The sequence below is a fragment of the Rhinatrema bivittatum genome, chromosome 4 (genome assembly GCF_901001135.1).
Source record: "Rhinatrema bivittatum chromosome 4, aRhiBiv1.1, whole genome shotgun sequence".
NCBI lineage: Eukaryota > Metazoa > Chordata > Amphibia > Gymnophiona > Rhinatrematidae > Rhinatrema > Rhinatrema bivittatum.
In genome coordinates, this window is record NC_042618.1 from 483088035 (window position 1) to 483109719 (window position 21685).

Here is a 21685-nt window from a genome sequence, read left to right on the forward strand (position 1 = left end):
CCGTCCCACCTTCTGGATGTCTTTGGCCAGATCTCTGTCCACTTCCTCTCTCTGATTTGGTGGAGGCCTGTACACCACAGCCCACAGCTCGTCCTCCTTTCCCCACGTACCCTAAATTTCAGTTGTTTGGATATTGTTTTTGACATAAAGAGCTGCTCCTCCCCCTTTTGGGTCATCTCTGGTCGTATCCCATTCACGGGACTCACTGACCCAGGTCTCTGTAATAGGAACAATATCCAAGTGCCCCTGCAGATCTGCAGCTTTATTCCCCATGGTACGAGCATTTGCGCTCAGAGCTTCCCGGCCTTTCTCTCTCGCTTGCTGCTCTTCCTGGTCTTCTTTTTTGCCTTTTTGGATTATTGAGCTGATTAATTTTCTTAATTTCTCCACCCACTTCCTGTACTTGTTGGCGACATTGCAATTCCAGTGGCTTCCTTCTGGCGGTCGCCTTGAGTGCCAAGAGTTTGGGGACAATAAAATCCTGCCAGTATGAGGCCAGAGGGGAGGGAGTGCTGGGGGGAGCCACTGCTGTGGGGAGGAGGGAGTGCTGGGGGGGGGGGGAGCCACTGCTGTGGGGAGGAGGGAGTGCTGGGGGGGGAGCCACTGCTGGGGGTAGGAGGGAGTGCTGGGGGGGGCACTAATGGGGGGGGGGGGAGCCACTGCTGGGGGTAGGAGGGAGTGCTGGGGGAGGGAACCACTGCTGTGGGGAGGAGGGAGTGCTGGGGGGGAGCCACTGCTGGGGGTAGGAGGGAGTGCTAGGGAGGGAACCACTGCTGTGGGGAGGAGGGAGTGCTGGGGGGGGCACTACTGGGGGTAGGAGGGAGTGCTTGGGGGGGGAGCCACTGCTGTGGGGAGGAGGGAGTGCTGGGGGGGGGAGCCACTGCTGTGGGTAGGAGGGAGTGCTGGGGGGGAGCCACTGCTGTGGGGAGGAGGGAGTGCTGGGGGGGGGGGAGCCACTGCTGTGGGGAGGAGGGAGTGCTGGGGGAGGGAACCACTGCTGTGGGGAGGAGGGAGTGCTGGGGGGGGAGCCACTGCTGGGGGTAGGAGGGAGTGCTGGGGGGGGAGCCACTGCTGTGGGGAGGAGGGAGTGCTGGGGGGGGGGGAGCCACTGCTGTGGGTAGGAGGGAGTGCTGGGGGGGGCACTAATGGGGGTAGGAGGGAGTGCTGGGGGGGGGGCACTGCTGTGGTTAGGAGGGAGTGCTGGGGGGGGAGCCACTGCTGGGGGTAGGAGGGAGTGCTGGGGGGGGAGCCACTGCTGTGGTTAGGAGGGAGTGCTGGGGGGGGGAGCCACTGCTGTGGGGAGGAGGGAGTGCTGGGGGGGAGCCACTGCTGTGGGTAGGAGGGAGTGCTGGGGGGGGGCACTGCTGTGGTTAGGAGGGAGTGCTGGGGGGGAGCCACTGCTGTGGGGAGTAGGGAGTGCTGGGGGGGGAGCCACTGCTGTGGGGAGGAGGGAGTGCTGGGGGGGAGCCACTGCTGTGGGTAGGAGGGAGTGCTGGGGGGGGGCACTGCTGTGGTTAGGAGGGAGTGCTGGGGGGGAGCCACTGCTGTGGGGAGTAGGGAGTACTGGGGGGGGAGCCACTGCTGGGGGTAGGAGGGAGTGCTGGGGGGGGGGGCACTGCTGTGGTTAGGAGGGAGTGCTGGGGGGGGCCACTGCTGTGGCTCCCCCCCCAGCCTGATACTTGACTTGGAATAAGTATCCAGTGCAGCTCACTGCTTCAGTAACAGAGGGAATGAAGTAAAGAGGATTTATATTCAGACAACCAACAAGGACTGAATTGCACAGGCAGGGGAAACAAGTGTGGGAGTAGCTTGCTTATTACGGCGGTTACTACCCCAAACCAATTAGCTAGATACTTCCCTTAGATGCAGCTCCAGCACTGCTGTCTGCATTGATGGTGGGGGTGGGAAGGGAATTGGAACCAAAAAGTTACCAATAAGGGCCTTGACTTCAGTGGTCAGAGTATCAGATAAGTATGAAAACAGGTGTGAAAGCTTGCTGGGCAGACTGGATGGGCCGTTTGGTCTTCCTCTGCCGTCACTTCTGTGTTTCTATAAGTTGGGCTTATATGCGCCCAGCATATTTTCAAAGCTTCGAGATGCTCGCGCATCTCACAGAGATTCCAAAAGAGGCGTGGCCTGGGCGTGGCCTGGGCATTCCAGGGCGGGGCCAAGAGAATTTACACGCCCAGATCCAGTTCCTCCTAAGCTGACTTCTGCTATGGAGGACGGCTGATGAGTAACTGGGGGGCGTGCAGGCTATTAAACCAGAGGGGTTTGGAGAACTTAGCTCTTAACGGGGTGACCCGCTGGACACTGGTAATGCTGAGACTGGTAATGGCGTGGACGCCCGCCCGTTATAAAATACCCCTGGGATTTGCAGGGCTAGGCATGTGCCCCCCTAAAACTGGCCGCTCTGAAAGTTACCGTCCCTGATTGTAAGCCCTCTGGGGGGTACCTGAATGTAATCCGCTTTGAAAAGACAAAAAGCCGAATAGAAGTCAGTCATTATGTTTGCTGCGTTATCTCGGAAGCACCTGCCTGCTCTCACTTGTCCCAAAGCAGAGTCAGTGACACTGAAGGCTACAAGCTTTAGCAATGTCCGCCCGCTGCTAGCCGGGAGCGATTTGGGACAGGAAGTACTGGGATGGGGCCGTAGAACAGTTCTTAGGATGAATATGGGATATAAATATGGGATGCATTGGATGTAAAGTCTGCAATGTTTTATTCTGATCCACAGTGAACATGATGCAGTCAGCTTGAGGTCTAGGAATAATGTTTCCTAAATAAATAAGTGGGCCGAGCACCCTACGCCACCCCTGCCTTGCTGTACAGGGAGCCTCTCTTAACGCGTGCTCTTCTTCCTTGTACCCTCAGCATGCTGCCACGCTCCGTGTCTCTGTCCACGATGACAACTCGCTGGAGATCTCCCTGGAGGCATCAGACGTGCTGGGTCCATCCACGGTCTACAGGGTGAAGATCAGCGGGGAGGCCACAGATTACGTCTTTCAGTTCCAGGAGAGTAACGGCACGCTGCCAGCACCCATCGTCTTCAACGCGACGTACCACGGCCTCTGCTACGTCGTCACGCTTCTGGCATTGAATGCAGACGTGGGGCCCAGAGCCGTGAAATCCACCACGGTGTTAACCAGTAAGTGCCCACTCACTGCCTCCTGCACACCGTGCCGAAACGGCGCGAGAAGTCCCCAAATTAGTACTCGGGGGAGGGGGCCTGCGGCAAAAGCCAGGGAATATTTTCGGTCTCTTTATGTGAACTAGCAGAGCAGTAAAATACTTCACTCTTTGCAATTTGTTAAAAAGGAAGCAGAATATCAGGTAAATAAATACTGGTGCTCCTCCTGACCTCTCATCACCCCCCACACTTCCTGCTCCTCTCATTATAGATTGTTTGCCGGGCTAAAGCCATAAGGCCTGCTTTTCAAAAGCTTTTGCAAGCTCGACGTTGGGTTTTACAGGTGTAAATGCACTTCCCTGGAGGAACTGGGCTTTTGAAAATTGCCATGATGATTTGCCTTTGAATTGTGCATGGGATTTATTTTATTTCTTTATTTGCTTTCATATACCGACATTCATTGGGATATATCACATCGGTTTACATGTTAGCGTGGAGAAATAGTAGGACGAATGTGTCTTACCATTTTTACATGGAACGGTGTTCTGTCCCCAGCAGTGCGTACATGTGTCTATCTGTATATACTGTAGTTTAACTGTGTTGGTTGCAGTCCTCCCTTCTGAGGATTCTTGATATTGAAATACTTTTTGTAACCCATGATAAAAGTCTGTGAGCCTTGCCTTTAAGAGGAGCCTTTGCCCTTAAGAGAAGCTCCCTCCCCCCTCCACTTTCTCTCACTATAGGAAGAGCTTGAATGCCGCTCAATCTAACTTGAGTCTTCCTAGGTGCCGTATAGGCTCAAGGGACTGCCCTTCATGCGCCCCCTGTGTCACATGGTTCTTAGGCTCGCTGCCATTGGACCTTGCCTCCCTGCCCCCAGCTTCTGGAGGCGTTTCCCTTAGCAGCTCTCGAGGAGAGCTCAGTCTTGCCAGTGTTGCCAACCTCGCTTATTTACCGCAAGATTGGGCTTCTTTTTCTAGTCATTCGCATTTTTTTTTTTCCGATTCACGGGTTGCTTTTAATTGGGCTATTTTTTCTGCAAGTCGCGTTTTTTTTGGGCTTGTTTTTTTGGAAAAAAAGTGCTTGTTCTTTCATGAAAACCTGGCAACCCTGAGTCTTGCCCATGCGTGCTTCTGAGCCAGCAGCGCTCTATAAAACCCTGTGAAATGATTGGGTTTTTACCTTCTTTCTTACTGCCTTCTTCTGAAGACTAAATCAGGCTCATATCCCTCAAGCTCCCTACCTCCACCATAAACTAAGTCCTGCAACTCAAGAGACTTCCTTCTCCCTCCTGCTACCCTGTCTCCAGTTACCAAAGATCTTTGCCTTGGGGCTTACGTTTGAGATGCAACAATTGTAAGTAGAATTTACCTGTACAATAAATAATTTCAAACTTAAAGAATCTTTGTCTTGAGGACTGATTGGAGAAAAAGTTTAGCTGCCTGGATGGCAAACTCTGATATCTGCCTGACCCAGCACAAACGGATATGCACTTTACACCAGTAAATGGCTTCCTTTAATTGCTAAACATGACGGCAACTTTTAAACCGTCAGCTTGCCCCCAGTCATGCGGCCATGTTATGATGTAGGCACAGATATGCACGCGTGTTATAAAATAGCCTGGCCCTGAGCACGTGTGTGCGGAAATCGACTTTAAAAGGGGGCGCGCGCCAATGCCATTCCCAGCTTTACCAGTTCCTCCTCAGTTTGCCCACTTAAGACATACGTCCAGCAACCCCCACCCGTAAAACCCCACAGATCGTCCTCATTTTCTTTAAAATGTAACTTACACGGCATCCATAGCAGAAGGAAAGTTACGCTGCAGGGAGCCGCGGCGCCTCGGGTCGCGTCAGTACTTACGCGCACATACACCCACGCCCTGCGCAGGCCACGCCCATGCTCCTCTGCTCCTCCCCTTTTTTGAAAACTTTCCAGAAGTGCGCACTGTGTTAGATACCCGCGGATCCCGGCAGCTTTTAAACTCCGTTTAGCACACGACTTCACGCTTCTCCTAATTAATGCACGCATTGGGCTTTTACAATTCACCTCCTAGTGTCTCACATTTACACCCGTAACTCCTTTTAAAATTATCTCCTAAATTTTTTTTCTGCTTTATCCAAACAGATAAAGTGGTCCCTGCCCTTGATTAAACCCCTTCGTATGAGTGTTTTAAATCACAAACATTCGTAAAGGTGAATGTGAAAGCCCTACGTGTGAATATGTTGTGCCAGTGCGCACAGAGCAGGATCCGCGGGTTCTGGCCGCTGCGCACACCAATGAAAGGTTTCCAAAAAGGGGTGGGGCCTGAGCATTCTGGGATTTGAACATGAAAATTGCGCATCAATACTTAGGTGCACAGGCGCGCGCCAGGGTCCCCTGCTGGGTAACTTTACTTCCGCTGTGGATGACGTGCAAGTTATGAAACAAAATATTCTAGGCGGGATTTTAAAGGACCAGGCTAACGGGGGGAAGGGAGGCTATTAAACTAGGGGGATTTGGAAGTCGCTTCCTTAACTGGGCAAACTGGGAATGAACTGGCAATGACGCCGGTGTGCATGCCTTTAGAAGTGGCATTTGTGCGCGCAGGCACGTGTCCACTTAAAACTGAGCGCACACGTAGACGCAGTCAGACTGTTTTATAATATGTGCGCATATGTTATAAAACAGCCATGCCCCTGAGCATGGGCTGATGAAGGTGCGCACATGTGCGCCTGCGTGCCAGCATGAAAGTTATCATCCCAGTCTTTTGTCGGTTCTTATGAGTATCTGTATAATGCATCTTACCTCTGCTAGTGCTGTAAATATGACCAATACTTATAAAGCTGATCTTTTAAAGCCGGGCACACACTAAAACCAGGAGATATGTGCACATCTAGCACATGCATGTGTACACCTGAATTTATAAGTCACTCACATGCACGCACAAATACACACGCCCTTTCCGGCTATTTAAAATTCACGTAGCTCCTGCATGGACCACTTGCACATGTATGTGGACATTTTTGTGTGCGCAAGGTTTTAAAATTTACCTCTTAATGGGGAAAAGTGATAAAAAAAACCCTGAAGACTAGAAGATGAGAAATTGTAGTAAAACAGCAGAGAGAGTCCGGTTCTGCCAGTCATACATGCTTTAGAGTCCCCTGCTGGGCTATACTGCACTTTCAGGCTGCTCTCTCTTCTTTTTCTAGGGCCTCTTCCTGTGTATAATGTTTCTATCTCTGATTACAAAGCTTCCCCTCAGACGGGAGTTGTGTTTGAGATTCAGTATCCAGAAAAGAAGAATGTCTTCACGCGAGTCAACATTAGCTACTGGGAAGGCAGCGAGTTCCACAGCACGCTGCAAACAGGTGAGGGGAGAGCCTGCACGCAGGTGAGGGAAAGCGTGCACGCAGGTGAGGGGAGAGCCTGCACGCAGGTGAGGGGAGAGCCTGCACGCAGGTGAGGGGAGAGCCTGCACGCAGGTGAGGGGAGAGCGTGCACGCAGGTGAGGGGAGAGCCTGCACGCAGGTGAGGGGAGAGCCTGCAAGCAGGTGAGGGGAGAGCGTGCACGCAGGTGAGGGGAGAGCCTGCACGCAGGTGAGGGGAGAGCGTGCACGCAGGTGAGGGGAGAGCCTGCACGCAGGTGAGGGGGGAGCGTGCACTGCTGCACGCAGGTGAGGGGAGAGCGTGCACGCAGGTGAGGGGAGAGCCTGCACGCAGGTGAGGGGAGAGCCTGCACGCAGGTGAGGGGGGAGCGTGCACGCAGGTGAGGGGGGAGCGTGCACGCAGGTGAGGGGAGAGCCTGCACGCAGGTGAGGGGGGAGCCTGCACGCAGGTGAGACGCAGCAGGCAGTACAGAACGGGTAACTGCTATGTCATATTCCCCCCAGAGGAAGGAAAGCAGGTAAAGAAGTAGAAATGTAGAATAATGTCATGTGGCTGCTGTACAAATACAGGTCAATAAAGAGCTGAAGTGAGACCATTTCACTGGGCCCAATGCATTTGTAACCACTCAGATCACTAATTCAGGTAATAAAAAAATAACTCCTTGAATTTTCAAACAGCAGTTGATTGACCTTCCTTGGGGCACTTCCAGGGGAGCTGACAGCCTGAATTTGTACCTGCAAATCAGAAGCTCAGTGTTTTCCAACTCTCTCCTGGAGGCACACCTAAGCAGTCGTGTTTTCAGGATGGCCACAATGAATATGCATGAGATAAATTTGCATGCCCTAGGTATGCAAATTGTGAATATCCTGAAATCCTGACTGGTTAGGTGTGCACTAAGGGAGCACCCGGTTCTTTCTGAGTGTGAGATGGGCTTGCAGGATCTGATGCTCCTCAGAGACATTTCTGCACAGACACTGCACTTGGTAACATCATGTCCCTCATGGATCTCCATGGGTGAGACCTAACTTGCCAGACCAAGTGAGGCCAAAGGACCTTACCAAGGAGACAACATTTAAACCCTCACAAGGGAGCACAAGGGTGTCACAAGACTAGGAACCCAAGATTCTGGGTTAAGAAAACAATATATATGTCTGTGTGTGAACCATTCCAAATCATAAAAAAAAATATAAAGGATAAAAAACAATATATAATAAAACCTATAAAGATACTGTTAAATGAAAGCAAATAAATAACAAATATATAATAAATGAAAATAAAAACCAAGAATATATATATACATTTATAAAAATATATAAAATGCTCATAATGAACATGAGCAGAAAATATAAATCAAAAATAAAAAAACACATCCAGAAAAATAAAAAAAATACTAAAATGAACTAAAAATGAGGAAATATGAAATATGAGGAAATAAAATATGAAAAGAAAATCACCTTATGTCTGCAAGGTTGGCTAACTATATACTGTAGCTGCAACCAATGCAAACATTTTCTTCCCAAACCAAAACGATCACCTCACATCCTCTTGACAAACACTAAAAATATTCCAAGAAAAGAGCAGAGAAAAAAAACGTGTTAGAAAAAATGTGTCCTCCGTTTAAGGCTTCCTACCAGTCAAAAACAGCCTGAGTACAAAAACGCCCATGCATCATCTCCTGCTGAAGTAATGTGAGGAACCTTTTATGTACATTGTACAGGCAAAGGAAACCAAATTAATGCTGTAGACATCTGAGACAAAAGTACAATAAAAACCTACCAATAAGACTCAAAAGTAACCGTCCTAAAAAAAATTATCTGGTAGATTTTAAAACCCCTAAGCGTGTTGAAGACGGGAGATACACGCATGTCTCAGCGTGGCATACGCCGCGTGTATTGTAAAACCCACACCTGTGCGTGCGGATCTCTCACTATGTGCACGGAACCTCAAAAGCAAAAGGGGGTTGGGCCGAGCCTGTAAAATGAAGTCAACACGCAAGCAGTTACAGGCACACGCGTGTGCCAGGATCCCCTAACTCATTGCTTTACTTCTGCCATGGGTACTGCATATAAGTAATGTAACAAAAAAAATACGCTAGTCAACGGGTTTTGGGGGTTGGGGTAATAGGGTAAAAGGGAGGCAAGTTAGGGAGGTGGATTAGCAAGTCCTCTGCTTTACTGGGGTGAACTGGGAAAAAGGGCTATTGTGCTGGTGTGCGTAGCTGGTAAATTCCCCCCACTTGGTGAGCGAGGCAGCATTTGCGTGCATCGATGTAAAATTGTGCACACATGTTCATGCTTATAGCTGATTTTATAGCACATACACATATACACACATAGACGCGCGTATGTTATAAAATTTCTGCATCCATGTGCCTGCACCAGCAAACGTACGCACATGTGCGCCCGTGCACGGGTCTTAAAATTTACCTCTGTGTATTTATATCTAAAAGGTCCACATACAAAATATCATTGCCAAAAGAATGATACAATTATAAAACTTTAACAAATAAAAAATATAAACCAGAAAAGGAAACCTCAAAAGAACCACAAAACTTCAAAAAAGTAAAATTTTTACCTATAACGACCTTAATTGCAAACAATGGAACAGACGCTCTGTGCTCAGAGCCTTTAACGTAACAAGTGCAGGCAACATTTCAAAAGCAATCCCAGTCTCCCCTTTTTAAAAAGTTTTCCCCTCCTAGACAAACTGCCAAAATTTTTAAAAATAATTCAATCGGACTATCCGGAGGGTTTCAGCTGAGTTTCAACAGAATGAATACCCCACATGTTAACAGTCAAGCGCCATCAGGACTCCAGAATACACAAAGGACGGGAATCAGTTAATTTTGTGTACATATGAAACCATAAAGCTGACTTTTAAAAGCCCAAACGGGAGGTGCACAGACAGACAGGCCGGCACGCACAGTGTGCACACGGCCATCTCCCGCTCTTCACACAAATGAAAAGTTCCAAAAAAGGTGATCTTGGATTTCACAAAGACTTGTGCACATAAAAACCTAGGCACACAGGAGTGCACCGGGCTCCCTGGCCGCGTAACCCTACGTCTGCTGTGGATGGCTTGGAAGTAATAATATTCAGATAAATAGGCAGGTCGGTGCGGTTTCCTTCAGGGTCGCGGGTACGGGGGAAAGGGGAGGCTATTAAACGAGGGGGTTTGGAAGTCCCATTCCTTACCTGGGCAAACTGGAAATGAACTGGGAATGGAGTCACACGCGTGTCTCTTAAAATCCCCCCACTTACTCGGTAGAAGCCGTATTTGTGCGCATATGCGCGTGAACACGTGTGTGCGTGGGGATGAGCCAGTTAATAACGTGCGTGAATATACCTAAGAATGTTATAAAATGGCCTCGTCCCTGAGCATAGCCCGGCGAACGTGTGCACATGCCCGCGCGCTCGTTTAAAAGATGCCGTCGGATTGTAAAATAATTTTTGTAGTAAAATCAATAGTCACAATACAAATTTAAAAACAATCATAAAAGAAAAATAATATAAATAAAACGAATGTATAAAACGGTAGGGAGGGTAACGTTTAAACCTGCGAGCGGGCGCACACGTGCACTCGTTCGTCGGCCTGTGCCCAAGGACACGACAATTTATAACGTGCACATGTGTACGCATGCGTGTTATAAAGTGGCCTGACCATGCGCACACGTGAGCACAACTTTAAGCGGACGCGCGCCTGTGCGTGGAAAAGCCGCTTCCACCGCATAAGTGGGGGGATTTTAAAAGAGACACGGTCAACGCCACTACCGGCTTTTCCAGTTTGTTCCCAGTTCACCCAGGTAAGGAATAAGATTTCCAAGCCTCCCTAGTTTAATAACCTCTGTTCTCCCCTGTTAGCTCCGCCCCTTAAAGCCCCGCCGATCTCTCCCTTTATAGCTTGCACGCAGCGGGGGCCCTTGGCGTGCACGTAGGTACTCACCAGCTAATTTGAAGTTGAACTCCAGGCCCATCCATGCCCTGCGCAGTCCGTGCTTTCCCCCTGTATTGGAACTTTTAATTTGTGCGTCAGCGGGATATGCGCATGTACTCCGGTGGCTTTAAAAAAAAAAATCCGCTCGTCATGCGTAGGCCCAACGTAGTCACGCATCCCCTAATCGATGTGTGCATGGGGCTTTTGAAGCTCACCTGAGAGAAAACATATTCCCGAAACGTCAAAAAAAATAAAACCTTACTAAAAACAACAATTAAAATACATCCAATATATACAAAATTCAAATATAAAATGTTAATATTAAAAAATAAAAGCAATACATATTATAGGAAAAATGAATAATCAATATCCGGGTTTAAAGCACAGAGATGAAGTGAGAAATGAGTCACTGTTCTTCTCTTATCAGAGCTGGATATTGAATTAGAGAATTGCCAGAAAATCCCGTCCTGCCACACCCCCTTACAGAGCAGCCGGCTCTTTCTGAGTGCGAGATGGGCTTGCAGTCTCGCCTTGCAGGACCCGATGGTCCTCGGAGACAGTTTTGCACAGTTACTGCAGTAGCTTACATCCTTGGAGGTCTTTGAGGGATGTCTTCTGACCGCAGTCCGTGCATTTCTTTAAGCCACTGTCCAGAAATAACTGAAGTAAAATCAAAGTGGAGAAATGAGTGCTTGAAAGAAAAGATGGCTGGAGAAAAATAGGAGCATCGTGATAGGATCACAAGAGTCACACAGGGACATAAAGAATTGGAATAAGTGCAAACCCTAGTTAGAAACTTATAGGGAAGAGAAAGCATCACTGAGAAATGTGTAAGTGGTCTGCTGTGAGTTGAAACTGTGGAGAGAGATGGCGTGAAGTGTGGAGCAGGAAGTGCCGCACATGTCCACAGGAAGTGGAGAATGTGCTAGAAAGCTCTAGCAGAGGATCTGCAGCTCAGTGCCACTGGGAGGCTGCGATGTGAGGGGTGAACTGTAAAAGGAAAGCGAACCAAACTTCCTAACCCACTAACCAGATGGGCAGTAACAACCCTAAGTCCAAGGTCCAGATTTCAGTCTTAAACTCTTAAGCAGAGCAAGAAAGAGAGGAAATGCTAACTGGTGCCCAGAAGATAGTCCCGGCCAATATACAGAATTACTTTTCTTATTTTAAGAGAGAGAGAGCTGTGTGTTCTGTCCAAATGGGTTTGTTCAGCCCAGATCTGGAGACAGTCAGCCTGGATATCTTGGGAATGATCTCAGTCTCTCAATACTTATTACTGATATTGTGCGGAAGGCAGCCTTCTTCTGGGGTGTAAGATTAACCAGCCTGTCTGTGCTCAGGTTTCTTTCAAGGTGCGATGGTGTTCCGGCACTGGCTGCCCGGGGTGTGCTACAGTAACGTCACCTTCCAGCTGCTGTCCCAGGCCTCCTTCAACAAGACTACAATGGTGCAATCCAGTGAGGTGCAGCACGAGCCCGGGCACCACAGGACAGGTGTGTAACAGCGCCTCGCCCCACCTCAGCGGGACTGGCTGATCTGGTCTGGCTCTGCTTCTCTGCATGCATGCACATTGCCAGTCCTCAGTCGTCGTGCAATGGCGACACTCGTAGCTGGATTCAGGGCACATGACTGCAGGGCTCCGGACGAGATCTGCCCAACGTCTGTCTGTCATGATGCCCGGACTGGGAGGAGAAAGTGGCGCCATCCTTGGATAGCTGAGGTTGAAGGCTCAGGATGCCGGATTCCAACCCCACTTTTGATTGAGATATAGGCCAAAAGGAGAAGAAAATACAAGCCACTTCCCTCTTTTATCAAAAGAAATCCATGCATGCAATGGAGGTAAACCAGGATTGGATTAGCCTTCTCGACTGAGGTGAGGTGCAGCCCTATCTGCATGTATGTAATACAATCACAAACCTCTGCGTAGTGCTGTATGTGTACTGCAACCCCATATAAATCAACACATAGAGGAACTCTGGTGTTTGTAACAACTCCCACAGCAAGTACTGGGCCACTCCTCCAGAGATTGTCCCATCCCCTCCAATAGTGCACTATGCCACTCCTCCAGAGGTAAAAATTCCCTTTGCTAAAACCATGTCGACTCGGCCTCATTAAGTCATGTCTAGCTATATGGCCAATCCTTTTTCTTTTTAAGAGCAGCTTCTACCATTTTGCCCAGTACAGTCAAAAGGCTCACCAGTCTATAGTTCCCAGGATCATCCCAGAGCCCATTTTTAAATTAGTATTAAATTGGCCACCCTCCAGTATTCATGTACTATGTTTTTTTTAAGATAGATTTCAGATTGCTACTAACAGATTTGCAATTTAATGCTAGAGTTCTTTTGGAACCCTGGGATGAATACCATCCGGTTCTGGTGATTTGTTACTCTTTAGTTTGCCAATCTGACCTATTACATCCTGCAATCTCAGCGATTTGCTTTAGTTGCTCAGAATCATCACTGCAAAGAATGTTTCTGTGTGGCTATGTCCTCAATATACTTCTGTCAGGACCAAGGCAAAGAATTAATTTAGTATTTCTGCTATTTTCTTGTCCTCCCTGAGCACCCCCTTTTACCCCTCGATCATCTTCCTTACAGGCTTTTTGCTACAAATGTACTTGAAAAAGTTTTTATTAGTTTTTAACTCTGACACGCTTCTTTTCAAATTCTTTCTTGGCCTGCGTTATTACTGTTTTATATCTAATTTGCCAATGCTTATGCTTTTCTCTGTTTTTCTCAATTGGGTCTACTTTCCATGATTTGAATGACACCTTTATAACTTTAACAGCCTCTTAATTTATTAATAAACCATGCTAGCAGTTGTTTGGTCTTCCTTTGACCTTTTTATTGCATGGAATATATGTAGAGTAATAGGGGTAATTTTTAAAAAAGATTTGCACACTTAAAACTGAGTTTATGCACATGAATGCATTTTATGCACATACAGGTGAATTTTAAAAGCCGGATGTGTGCCAAAACTGGGATATGGGCGAGCATGTAGCACACATACGCACCAAGTACTGATGCACAAACATTGGGGGAGAATGAGGGTGAGCAATGGGAATCCCTGGGCCAGGCCAAGAGATGTGTGTGCATGTCACTATGTGCCTGGCTGCGCGTCTAGGTGCGCATGTCTCTATATACCTGGCCGCGCGTGTCACTATGTGCCTGGCTGCGCATGTCACTATGTGCCTGGCTGCGCGTGTCACTATGTGCCTGGCTGTGCTTCTAGGTGCGCATGTCACTATGTGCCTGGCTGCGCATGTCACTATGTGCCTGGCTGCGCGTCTAGGTGCGCATGTCACTATGTACCTGCTGTGCATGTCACTATGTGCCTGGCTGCGCGTGTCACTATGTGCCTGGCTGCACGTCTAGGTGCGCATGTCACTATGTGCCTGGCTGCGCGTGTCACTATGTGCCTGGCTGCGCGTCTAGGTGCGCATGTCACTATGTGCCTGGCTGCGCATGTCACTATGTGCCTGGCTGCGCGTGTCACTATGTGCCTGGCTTGCTTCTAGGTGCGCATGTCACTATGTGCCTGGCTGTGCGTCTAGGTGCGCATGTCACTATGTGCCTGGCTGCGCGTGTCACTATGTGCCTGGCTGCGCGTCTAGGTGCGCATATCACTATGTGCCTGGCTGCGCGTCTAGGTGCGCATGTCACTATCTGCCTGGCTGCGCGTGTCACTATGTGCCTGGCTGTGCTTCTAGGTGCGCATGTCACTATGTGCCTGGCTGCGCGTCTAGGTGCGCATGTCACTATGTGCCTGGGTGCGTGTGTCACTATGTGCCTGGCTGCGCGTCTAGGTGCGCATGTCACTATGTGCCTGGCTGCGTGTGTCACTATGTGCCTGGGTGCGTGTGTCACTATGTGCCTGGCTGCGCGTCTAGGTACGCCTGTCACTATGTGCCTGGCTGCGCGTCTAGGTGCGCCTGTCACTATGTGCCTGGCTGCGCGTCTAGGTGCGCATGTCACTATGTGCCTGGGTGCGCGTGTCACTATGTGCCTGGCTGCGCGTCTGGGTGCGCGTGTCACTATGTGCCTGGGTGCGCGTGTCACTATGTGCCTGGCTGCGCGTCTAGGTGCGCGTGTCACTATGTGCCTGGCTGCGCGTCTACGTGCGCATGTCACTATGTGCCTGGCTGCACGTCTAGGTGCGCGTGTCACTATGTACCTACTGCGCATGTCACTATGTGCCTGGCTGCGTGTGTCACTATGTGCCTGGCTGCGCATCTAGGTGCGCATGTCACTATATACCTGGCTGTGCGTCTAGGTGCGTGTGTCACTATGTACCTGCTGCGCATGTCACTATGTGCCTGGCTGCGCGTCTAGGTGCGCGTGTCACTATGTACCTGCTGCGCATGTCACTATGTGCCTGGCTGCGCGTCTAGGTGCGCGTGTCACTATGTACCTACTGCGCATGTCACTATGTGCCTGGCTGCGTGTGTCACTATGTGCCTGGCTGCTCGTCTAGGTGCGCATGTCACTATGTGCCTGGCTGCGTGTGTCACTATGTGCCTTGGTGCGTGTGTCACTATGTGCCTGGCTGCGCATGTCACTTTGTACCTGGCTGCGCGTCTAGGTTCGCATGTCACTATGTGCCTGGCTGTGCGTCTAGGTGCGCGTGTCACTATGTGCCTGGCTGCGCGTCTAGGTGCGCCTTTCACTATGTACCTACTGCGCATGTCACTATGTGCCTGGCTGCGTGTGTCACTATGTGCCTGGCTGCGCGTCTAGGTGCGCATGTCACTATGTGCCTGGCTGCGTGTGTCACTATATACCTGGCTGCGCGTCTAGGTGCGCATGTCACTATGTGCCTGGCTGCGCGTCTAGGTGCGCATGTCACTATGTGCCTGGCTGTGCGAGTCACTATGTGCCTGGCTGCGCGTCTAGGTGCGCGTGTCACTATGTGCCTGGCTGCGCGTCTAGGTGCGCATGTCACTATGTGCCTGGCTGCGCGTGTCACTATGTACTTGGCTGCGCGTCTAGGTGCGCGTGTCACTATGTGCCTGGCTGCGCATGTCACTTTGTACCTGGCTGCGCGTCTAGGTGCGCATGTCACTATGTGCCTGGCTTCGTGTGTCACTATGTGCCTGGCTGCGCATGTCACTTTGTACCTGGCTGCGTGTGTCACTATATACCTGGCTGCGCGTCTAGGTGCGCATGTCACTATGTGCCTGGCTGCGTGTGTCACTATATACCTGGCTGCGCGTCTAGGTGCGCATGTCACTATGTGCCTGGCTGCGCGTCTAGGTGCGCATGTCACTATGTGCCTGGCTGTGCGAGTCACTATGTGCCTGGCTGCGCGTCTAGGTGCGCGTGTCACTATGTGCCTGGCTGCGCGTCTAGGTGCGCATGTCACTATGTGCCTGGCTGCGCGTGTCACTATGTACTTGGCTGCGCGTCTAGGTGCGCGTGTCACTATGTGCCTGGCTGCGCATGTCACTTTGTACCTGGCTGCGCGTCTAGGTGCGCATGTCACTATGTGCCTGGCTGCGTGTGTCACTATGTGCCTGGCTGCGCGTCTAGGTGCGCATGTCACTATGTGCCTGGCTGCGTGTGTCACTATGTGCCTGGCTGCGCGTCTAGGTGCGCATGTCACTATGTGCCTGGCTGCGCGTCTAGGTGCGCGTGTCACTATGTGCCTGGCTGTGCGTCTAGGTGCGCGTGTCACTATGTGCCTGGCTGCGTGTGTCACTATGTGCCTGGCTGCGCGTCTAGGTGCGCATGTCACTATGTGCCTGGCTGCGTGTGTCACTATGTGCCTGGCTGCGCATGTCACTTTGTACCTGGCTGCGCGTCTAGGTGTGCATGTCACTATGTGCCTGGCTGCGTGTGTCACTATGTGCCTGGCTGCGCGTCTAGGTGCGCATGTCACTATGTGCCTGGCTGCGTGTGTCACTATGTGCCTGGCTGCGCGTCTAGGTGCGCGTGTCACTATGTGCCTGGCTGCGCGTCTAGGTGCGCATGTCACTTTGTGCCTGGCTGCGCGTCTAGGTGCGCATGTCACTATGTGCCTGGCTGTGCGAGTCACTATGTGCCTGGCTGTGCGTCTAGGTGCGCGTGTCACTATGTGCCTGGCTGTGCGAGTCACTATGTGCCTGGCTGCGCGTCTAGGTGCGTGTGTCACTATGTGCCTGGCTGCGCATGTCACTATATACCTGGCTGCGCGTCTAGGTGCGCATGTCACTATGTGCCTGGCTGCGCGTCTAGGTGCGCGTGTCACTATGTGCCTGGCTGTGCGAGTCACTATGTGCCTGGCTGCGCGTCTAGGTGCGTGTGTCACTATGTGCCTGGCTGCGCATGTCACTATATACCTGGCTGCGCGTCTAGGTGCGCATGTCACTATGTGCCTGGCTGTGCGAGTCACTATGTGCCTGGCTGCGCGTCTAGGTGCGCGTGTCACTATGTGCCTGGCTGCGCGTCTAGGTGCGCATGTCACTATGTGCCTGGCTGCGTGTGTCACTATGTGCCTGGCTGCGCGTCTAGGTGTGCATGTCACTATATACCTGGCTGCGCGTCTAGGTGCGCATGTCACTATGTGCCTGGCTGCGTGTGTCACTATGTGCCTCGCTGCGCGTCTAGGTGTGCATGTCACTATATACCTGGCTGTGCGTCTAGGTGCGCGTGTCACTATGTGCCTGGCTGCGTGTGTCACTATGTGCCTGGCTGCGCGTCTAGGTGTGCATGTCACTATGTGCCTGGCTGCGCATCTAGGTGCGCATGTCACTATGTGCCTGGCTGCGCGTCTAGGTGCGCGTGTCACTATGTGCCTGGCTGCGCGTCTAGGTGCGCGTGTCACTATGTGCCTGGGTGCGTGTGTCACTATGTGCCTGGCTGCGCGTCTAGGTGCGCATGTCACTATATACCTGGCTGTGCGTCTAGGTGCGCGTGTCACTATGTGCCTGGCTGCGTGTGTCACTATGTGCCTGGCTGCGCGTCTAGGTGCGCATGTCACTATGTGCCTGGCTGCGTGTGTCACTATGTGCCTGGCTGCGCGTCTAGGTGCGCATGTCACTATGTGCCTGGCTGCGCGTCTAGGTGCGCGTGTCACTATGTGCCTGGGTGCGTGTGTTACTATGTGCCTGGCTGCGCGTCTAGGTGCGCATGTCACTATGTGCCTGGGTGCGTGTGTCACTATGTGCCTGGCTGCGCGTCTAGGTGCGCATGTCACTATATACCTGGCTGTGCGTCTAGGTGCGCGTGTCACTATGTGCCTGGCTGCGTGTGTCACTATGTGCCTGGCTGCGCATCTAGGTGCGCATGTCACTATGTGCCTGGCTGCGTGTGTCACTATATACCTGGCTGTGCGTCTAGGTGCGCATGTCACTATGTGCCTGGCTGCGCGTCTAGGTGCGCGTGTCACTATGTGCCTGGCTGCGCGTCTAGGTGCGCGTGTCACTATATACCTGGCTGCGCGTGTCACTATGTGCCTGGCTGCGCGTCTAGGTGCGCGTGTCACTATATACCTGGCTGCGCGTGTCACTATGTGCCTGGCTGCGCGTCTAAGTGCGCGTGTCACTATGTGCCTGGCTGCGCGTGTCACTATGTGCCTGGCTGTGCGTCTAGGTTCGCGTGTCACTATGTGCCTGGCTGCGCGTGTCACTATGTGCCTGGCTGCGCGTCTAGGTGCGCGTGTCACTATGTGCCTGGCTGCGCATGTCACTATGTGCCTGGCTGCGCGTCTAGGTGCACGTGTCACTATGTGCCTGGCTGCGCATGTCAGTATGTGCCTGGCTGCGCGTCTAGGTTCGCGTGTCACTATGTGCCTGGCTGCGCATGTCACTATGTGCCTGGCTGCGCGTGTCACTATGTGCCTGGCTGCGCGTGTCACTGTGTGCCTGGCTGCGCGTCTAGGTGCGCGTGTCACTATGTGCCTGGCTGCGCATGTCACTATGTGCCTGGCTGCGCGTGTCACTATGTGCCTGGCTGTGCGTCTAGGTGCGCATGTCACTATGTGCCTGGCTGCGCGTCTAGGTGCGCGTGTCACTATGTGCCTGGCTGCGCGTCTAGGTTCGCGTGTCACTATGTGCCTGGCTGCGCGTGTCACTATGTGCCTGGCTGTGCGTCTAGGTGCGCATGTCACTATGTGCCTGGCTGCGCGTCTAGGTGCGCGTGTCACTATGTGCCTGGCTGCGCATGTCACTATGTGCCTGGCTGCGCGTCTAGGTGCGCATGTCACTATGTGCCTGGCTGCGCATGTCACTATGTGCCTGGCTGCGCGTCTAGGTGCGCATGTCACTATGTGCCTGGCTGCGCATGTCACTATGTGCCTGGCTGCGCGTCTAGGTGCGCATGTCACTATGTGCCTGGCTGCGCGTGTCACTATGTGCCTGGCTGCACGTCTAGGTGCGCATGTCACTATGTGCCTGGCTGCGCGTGTCACTATGTGCCTGGCTGCGCGTCTAGGTGCGTGTGTCACTATGTGCCTGGCTGCGCGTCTAGGTTCGCGTGTCACTATGTGCCTGGCTGCGCGTGTCACTGTGCCTGGCTGTGCGTCTAGGTGCGCGTGTCACTATGTGCCTGGCTGCTCGTCTAGGTGCGCATGTCACTATGTGCCTGGCTGCGTGTGTCACTATGTGCCTTGGTGCGTGTGTCACTATGTGCCTGGCTGCGCATGTCACTTTGTACCTGGCTGCGCGTCTAGGTTCGCATGTCACTATGTGCCTGGCTGTGCGTCTAGGTGCGCGTGTCACTATGTGCCTGGCTGCGCGTCTAGGTGCGCCTTTCACTATGTACCTACTGCGCATGTCACTATGTGCCTGGCTGCGTGTGTCACTATGTGCCTGGCTGCGCGTCTAGGTGCGCATGTCACTATGTGCCTGGCTGCGTGTGTCACTATATACCTGGCTGCGCGTCTAGGTGCGCATGTCACTATGTGCCTGGCTGCGCGTCTAGGTGCGCATGTCACTATGTGCCTGGCTGTGCGAGTCACTATGTGCCTGGCTGCGCGTCTAGGTGCGCGTGTCACTATGTGCCTGGCTGCGCGTCTAGGTGCGCATGTCACTATGTGCCTGGCTGCGCGTGTCACTATGTACTTGGCTGCGCGTCTAGGTGCGCGTGTCACTATGTGCCTGGCTGCGCATGTCACTTTGTACCTGGCTGCGCGTCTAGGTGCGCATGTCACTATGTGCCTGGCTTCGTGTGTCACTATGTGCCTGGCTGCGCATGTCACTTTGTACCTGGCTGCGCGTCTAGGTGCGCATGTCACTATGTGCCTGGCTGCGTGTGTCACTATGTGCCTGGCTGCGCGTCTAGGTGCGCATGTCACTATGTGCCTGGCTGCGTGTGTCACTATGTGCCTGGCTGCGCGTCTAGGTGCGCATGTCACTATGTGCCTGGCTGCGCGTCTAGGTGCGCGTGTCACTATGTGCCTGGCTGCGTGTGTCACTATGTGCCTGGCTGCGCGTCTAGGTGCGCATGTCACTATGTGCCTGGCTGCGTGTGTCACTATGTGCCTGGCTGCGCATGTCACTTTGTACCTGGCTGCGCGTCTAGGTGTGCATGTCACTATGTGCCTGGCTGCGTGTGTCACTATGTGCCTGGCTGCGCGTCTAGGTGCGCATGTCACTATGTGCCTGGCTGCGTGTGTCACTATGTGCCTGGCTGCGCGTCTAGGTGCGCGTGTCACTATGTGCCTGGCTGCGCGTCTAGGTGCGCATGTCACTTTGTGCCTGGCTGCGCGTCTAGGTGCGCATGTCACTATGTGCCTGGCTGTGCGAGTCACTATGTGCCTGGCTGTGCGTCTAGGTGCGCGTGTCACTATGTGCCTGGCTGTGCGAGTCACTATGTGCCTGGCTGCGCGTCTAGGTGCGTGTGTCACTATGTGCCTGGCTGCGCATGTCACTATATACCTGGCTGCGCGTCTAGGTGCGCATGTCACTATGTGCCTGGCTGCGCGTCTAGGTGCGCGTGTCACTATGTGCCTGGCTGTGCGAGTCACTATGTGCCTGGCTGCGCGTCTAGGTGCGTGTGTCACTATGTGCCTGGCTGCGCATGTCACTATATACCTGGCTGCGCGTCTAGGTGCGCATGTCACTATGTGCCTGGCTGCGCGTCTAGGTGCGCATGTCACTATGTGCCTGGCTGTGCGAGTCACTATGTGCCTGGCTGCGCGTCTAGGTGCGCGTGTCACTATGTGCCTGGCTGCGCGTCTAGGTGCGCATGTCACTATGTGCCTGGCTGCGTGTGTCACTATGTGCCTGGCTGCGCGTCTAGGTGTGCATGTCACTATATACCTGGCTGCGCGTCTAGGTGCGCATGTCACTATGTGCCTGGCTGCGTGTGTCACTATGTGCCTCGCTGCGCGTCTAGGTGTGCATGTCACTATATACCTGGCTGTGCGTCTAGGTGCGCGTGTCACTATGTGCCTGGCTGCGTGTGTCACTATGTGCCTGGCTGCGCGTCTAGGTGTGCATGTCACTATGTGCCTGGCTGCGCATCTAGGTGCGCATGTCACTATGTGCCTGGCTGCGCGTCTAGGTGCGCGTGTCACTATGTGCCTGGCTGCGCGTCTAGGTGCGCGTGTCACTATGTGCCTGGGTGCGTGTGTCACTATGTGCCTGGCTGCGCGTCTAGGTGCGCATGTCACTATATACCTGGCTGTGCGTCTAGGTGCGCGTGTCACTATGTGCCTGGCTGCGTGTGTCACTATGTGCCTGGCTGCGCGTCTAGGTGCGCATGTCACTATGTGCCTGGCTGCGTGTGTCACTATGTGCCTGGCTGCGCGTCTAGGTGCGCATGTCACTATGTGCCTGGCTGCGCGTCTAGGTGCGCGTGTCACTATGTGCCTGGGTGCGTGTGTTACTATGTGCCTGGCTGCGCGTCTAGGTGCGCATGTCACTATGTGCCTGGGTGCGTGTGTCACTATGTGCCTGGCTGCGCGTCTAGGTGCGCATGTCACTATATACCTGGCTGTGCGTCTAGGTGCGCGTGTCACTATGTGCCTGGCTGCGTGTGTCACTATGTGCCTGGCTGCGCATCTAGGTGCGCATGTCACTATGTGCCTGGCTGCGCATCTAGGTGCGCATGTCACTATGTGCCTGGCTGCGTGTGTCACTATATACCTGGCTGTGCGTCTAGGTGCGCATGTCACTATGTGCCTGGCTGCGCGTCTAGGTGCGCGTGTCACTATGTGCCTGGCTGCGCGTCTAGGTGCGCGTGTCACTATATACCTGGCTGCGCGTGTCACTATGTGCCTGGCTGCGCGTCTAGGTGCGCGTGTCACTATATACCTGGCTGCGCGTGTCACTATGTG

The 21685-nt window shown here is 52.6% G+C and overlaps 1 protein-coding gene across 1 annotated transcript in view; it reads left to right on the forward strand.

Annotated features, from left to right (window-relative positions):
• The window catches only part of PTPRO (protein tyrosine phosphatase receptor type O), a 187256-nt gene that overhangs the window by 18424 nt on the left and 147147 nt on the right, over positions 1-21685 (forward strand). The window contains exons 2-4 of the mRNA XM_029597366.1: positions 2875-3148; positions 6319-6477; positions 11770-11922. Coding sequence (XP_029453226.1) covers positions 2875-3148; positions 6319-6477; positions 11770-11922 — 586 coding nt within the window. The remainder of the gene's footprint in view (positions 1-2874; positions 3149-6318; positions 6478-11769; positions 11923-21685) is intronic.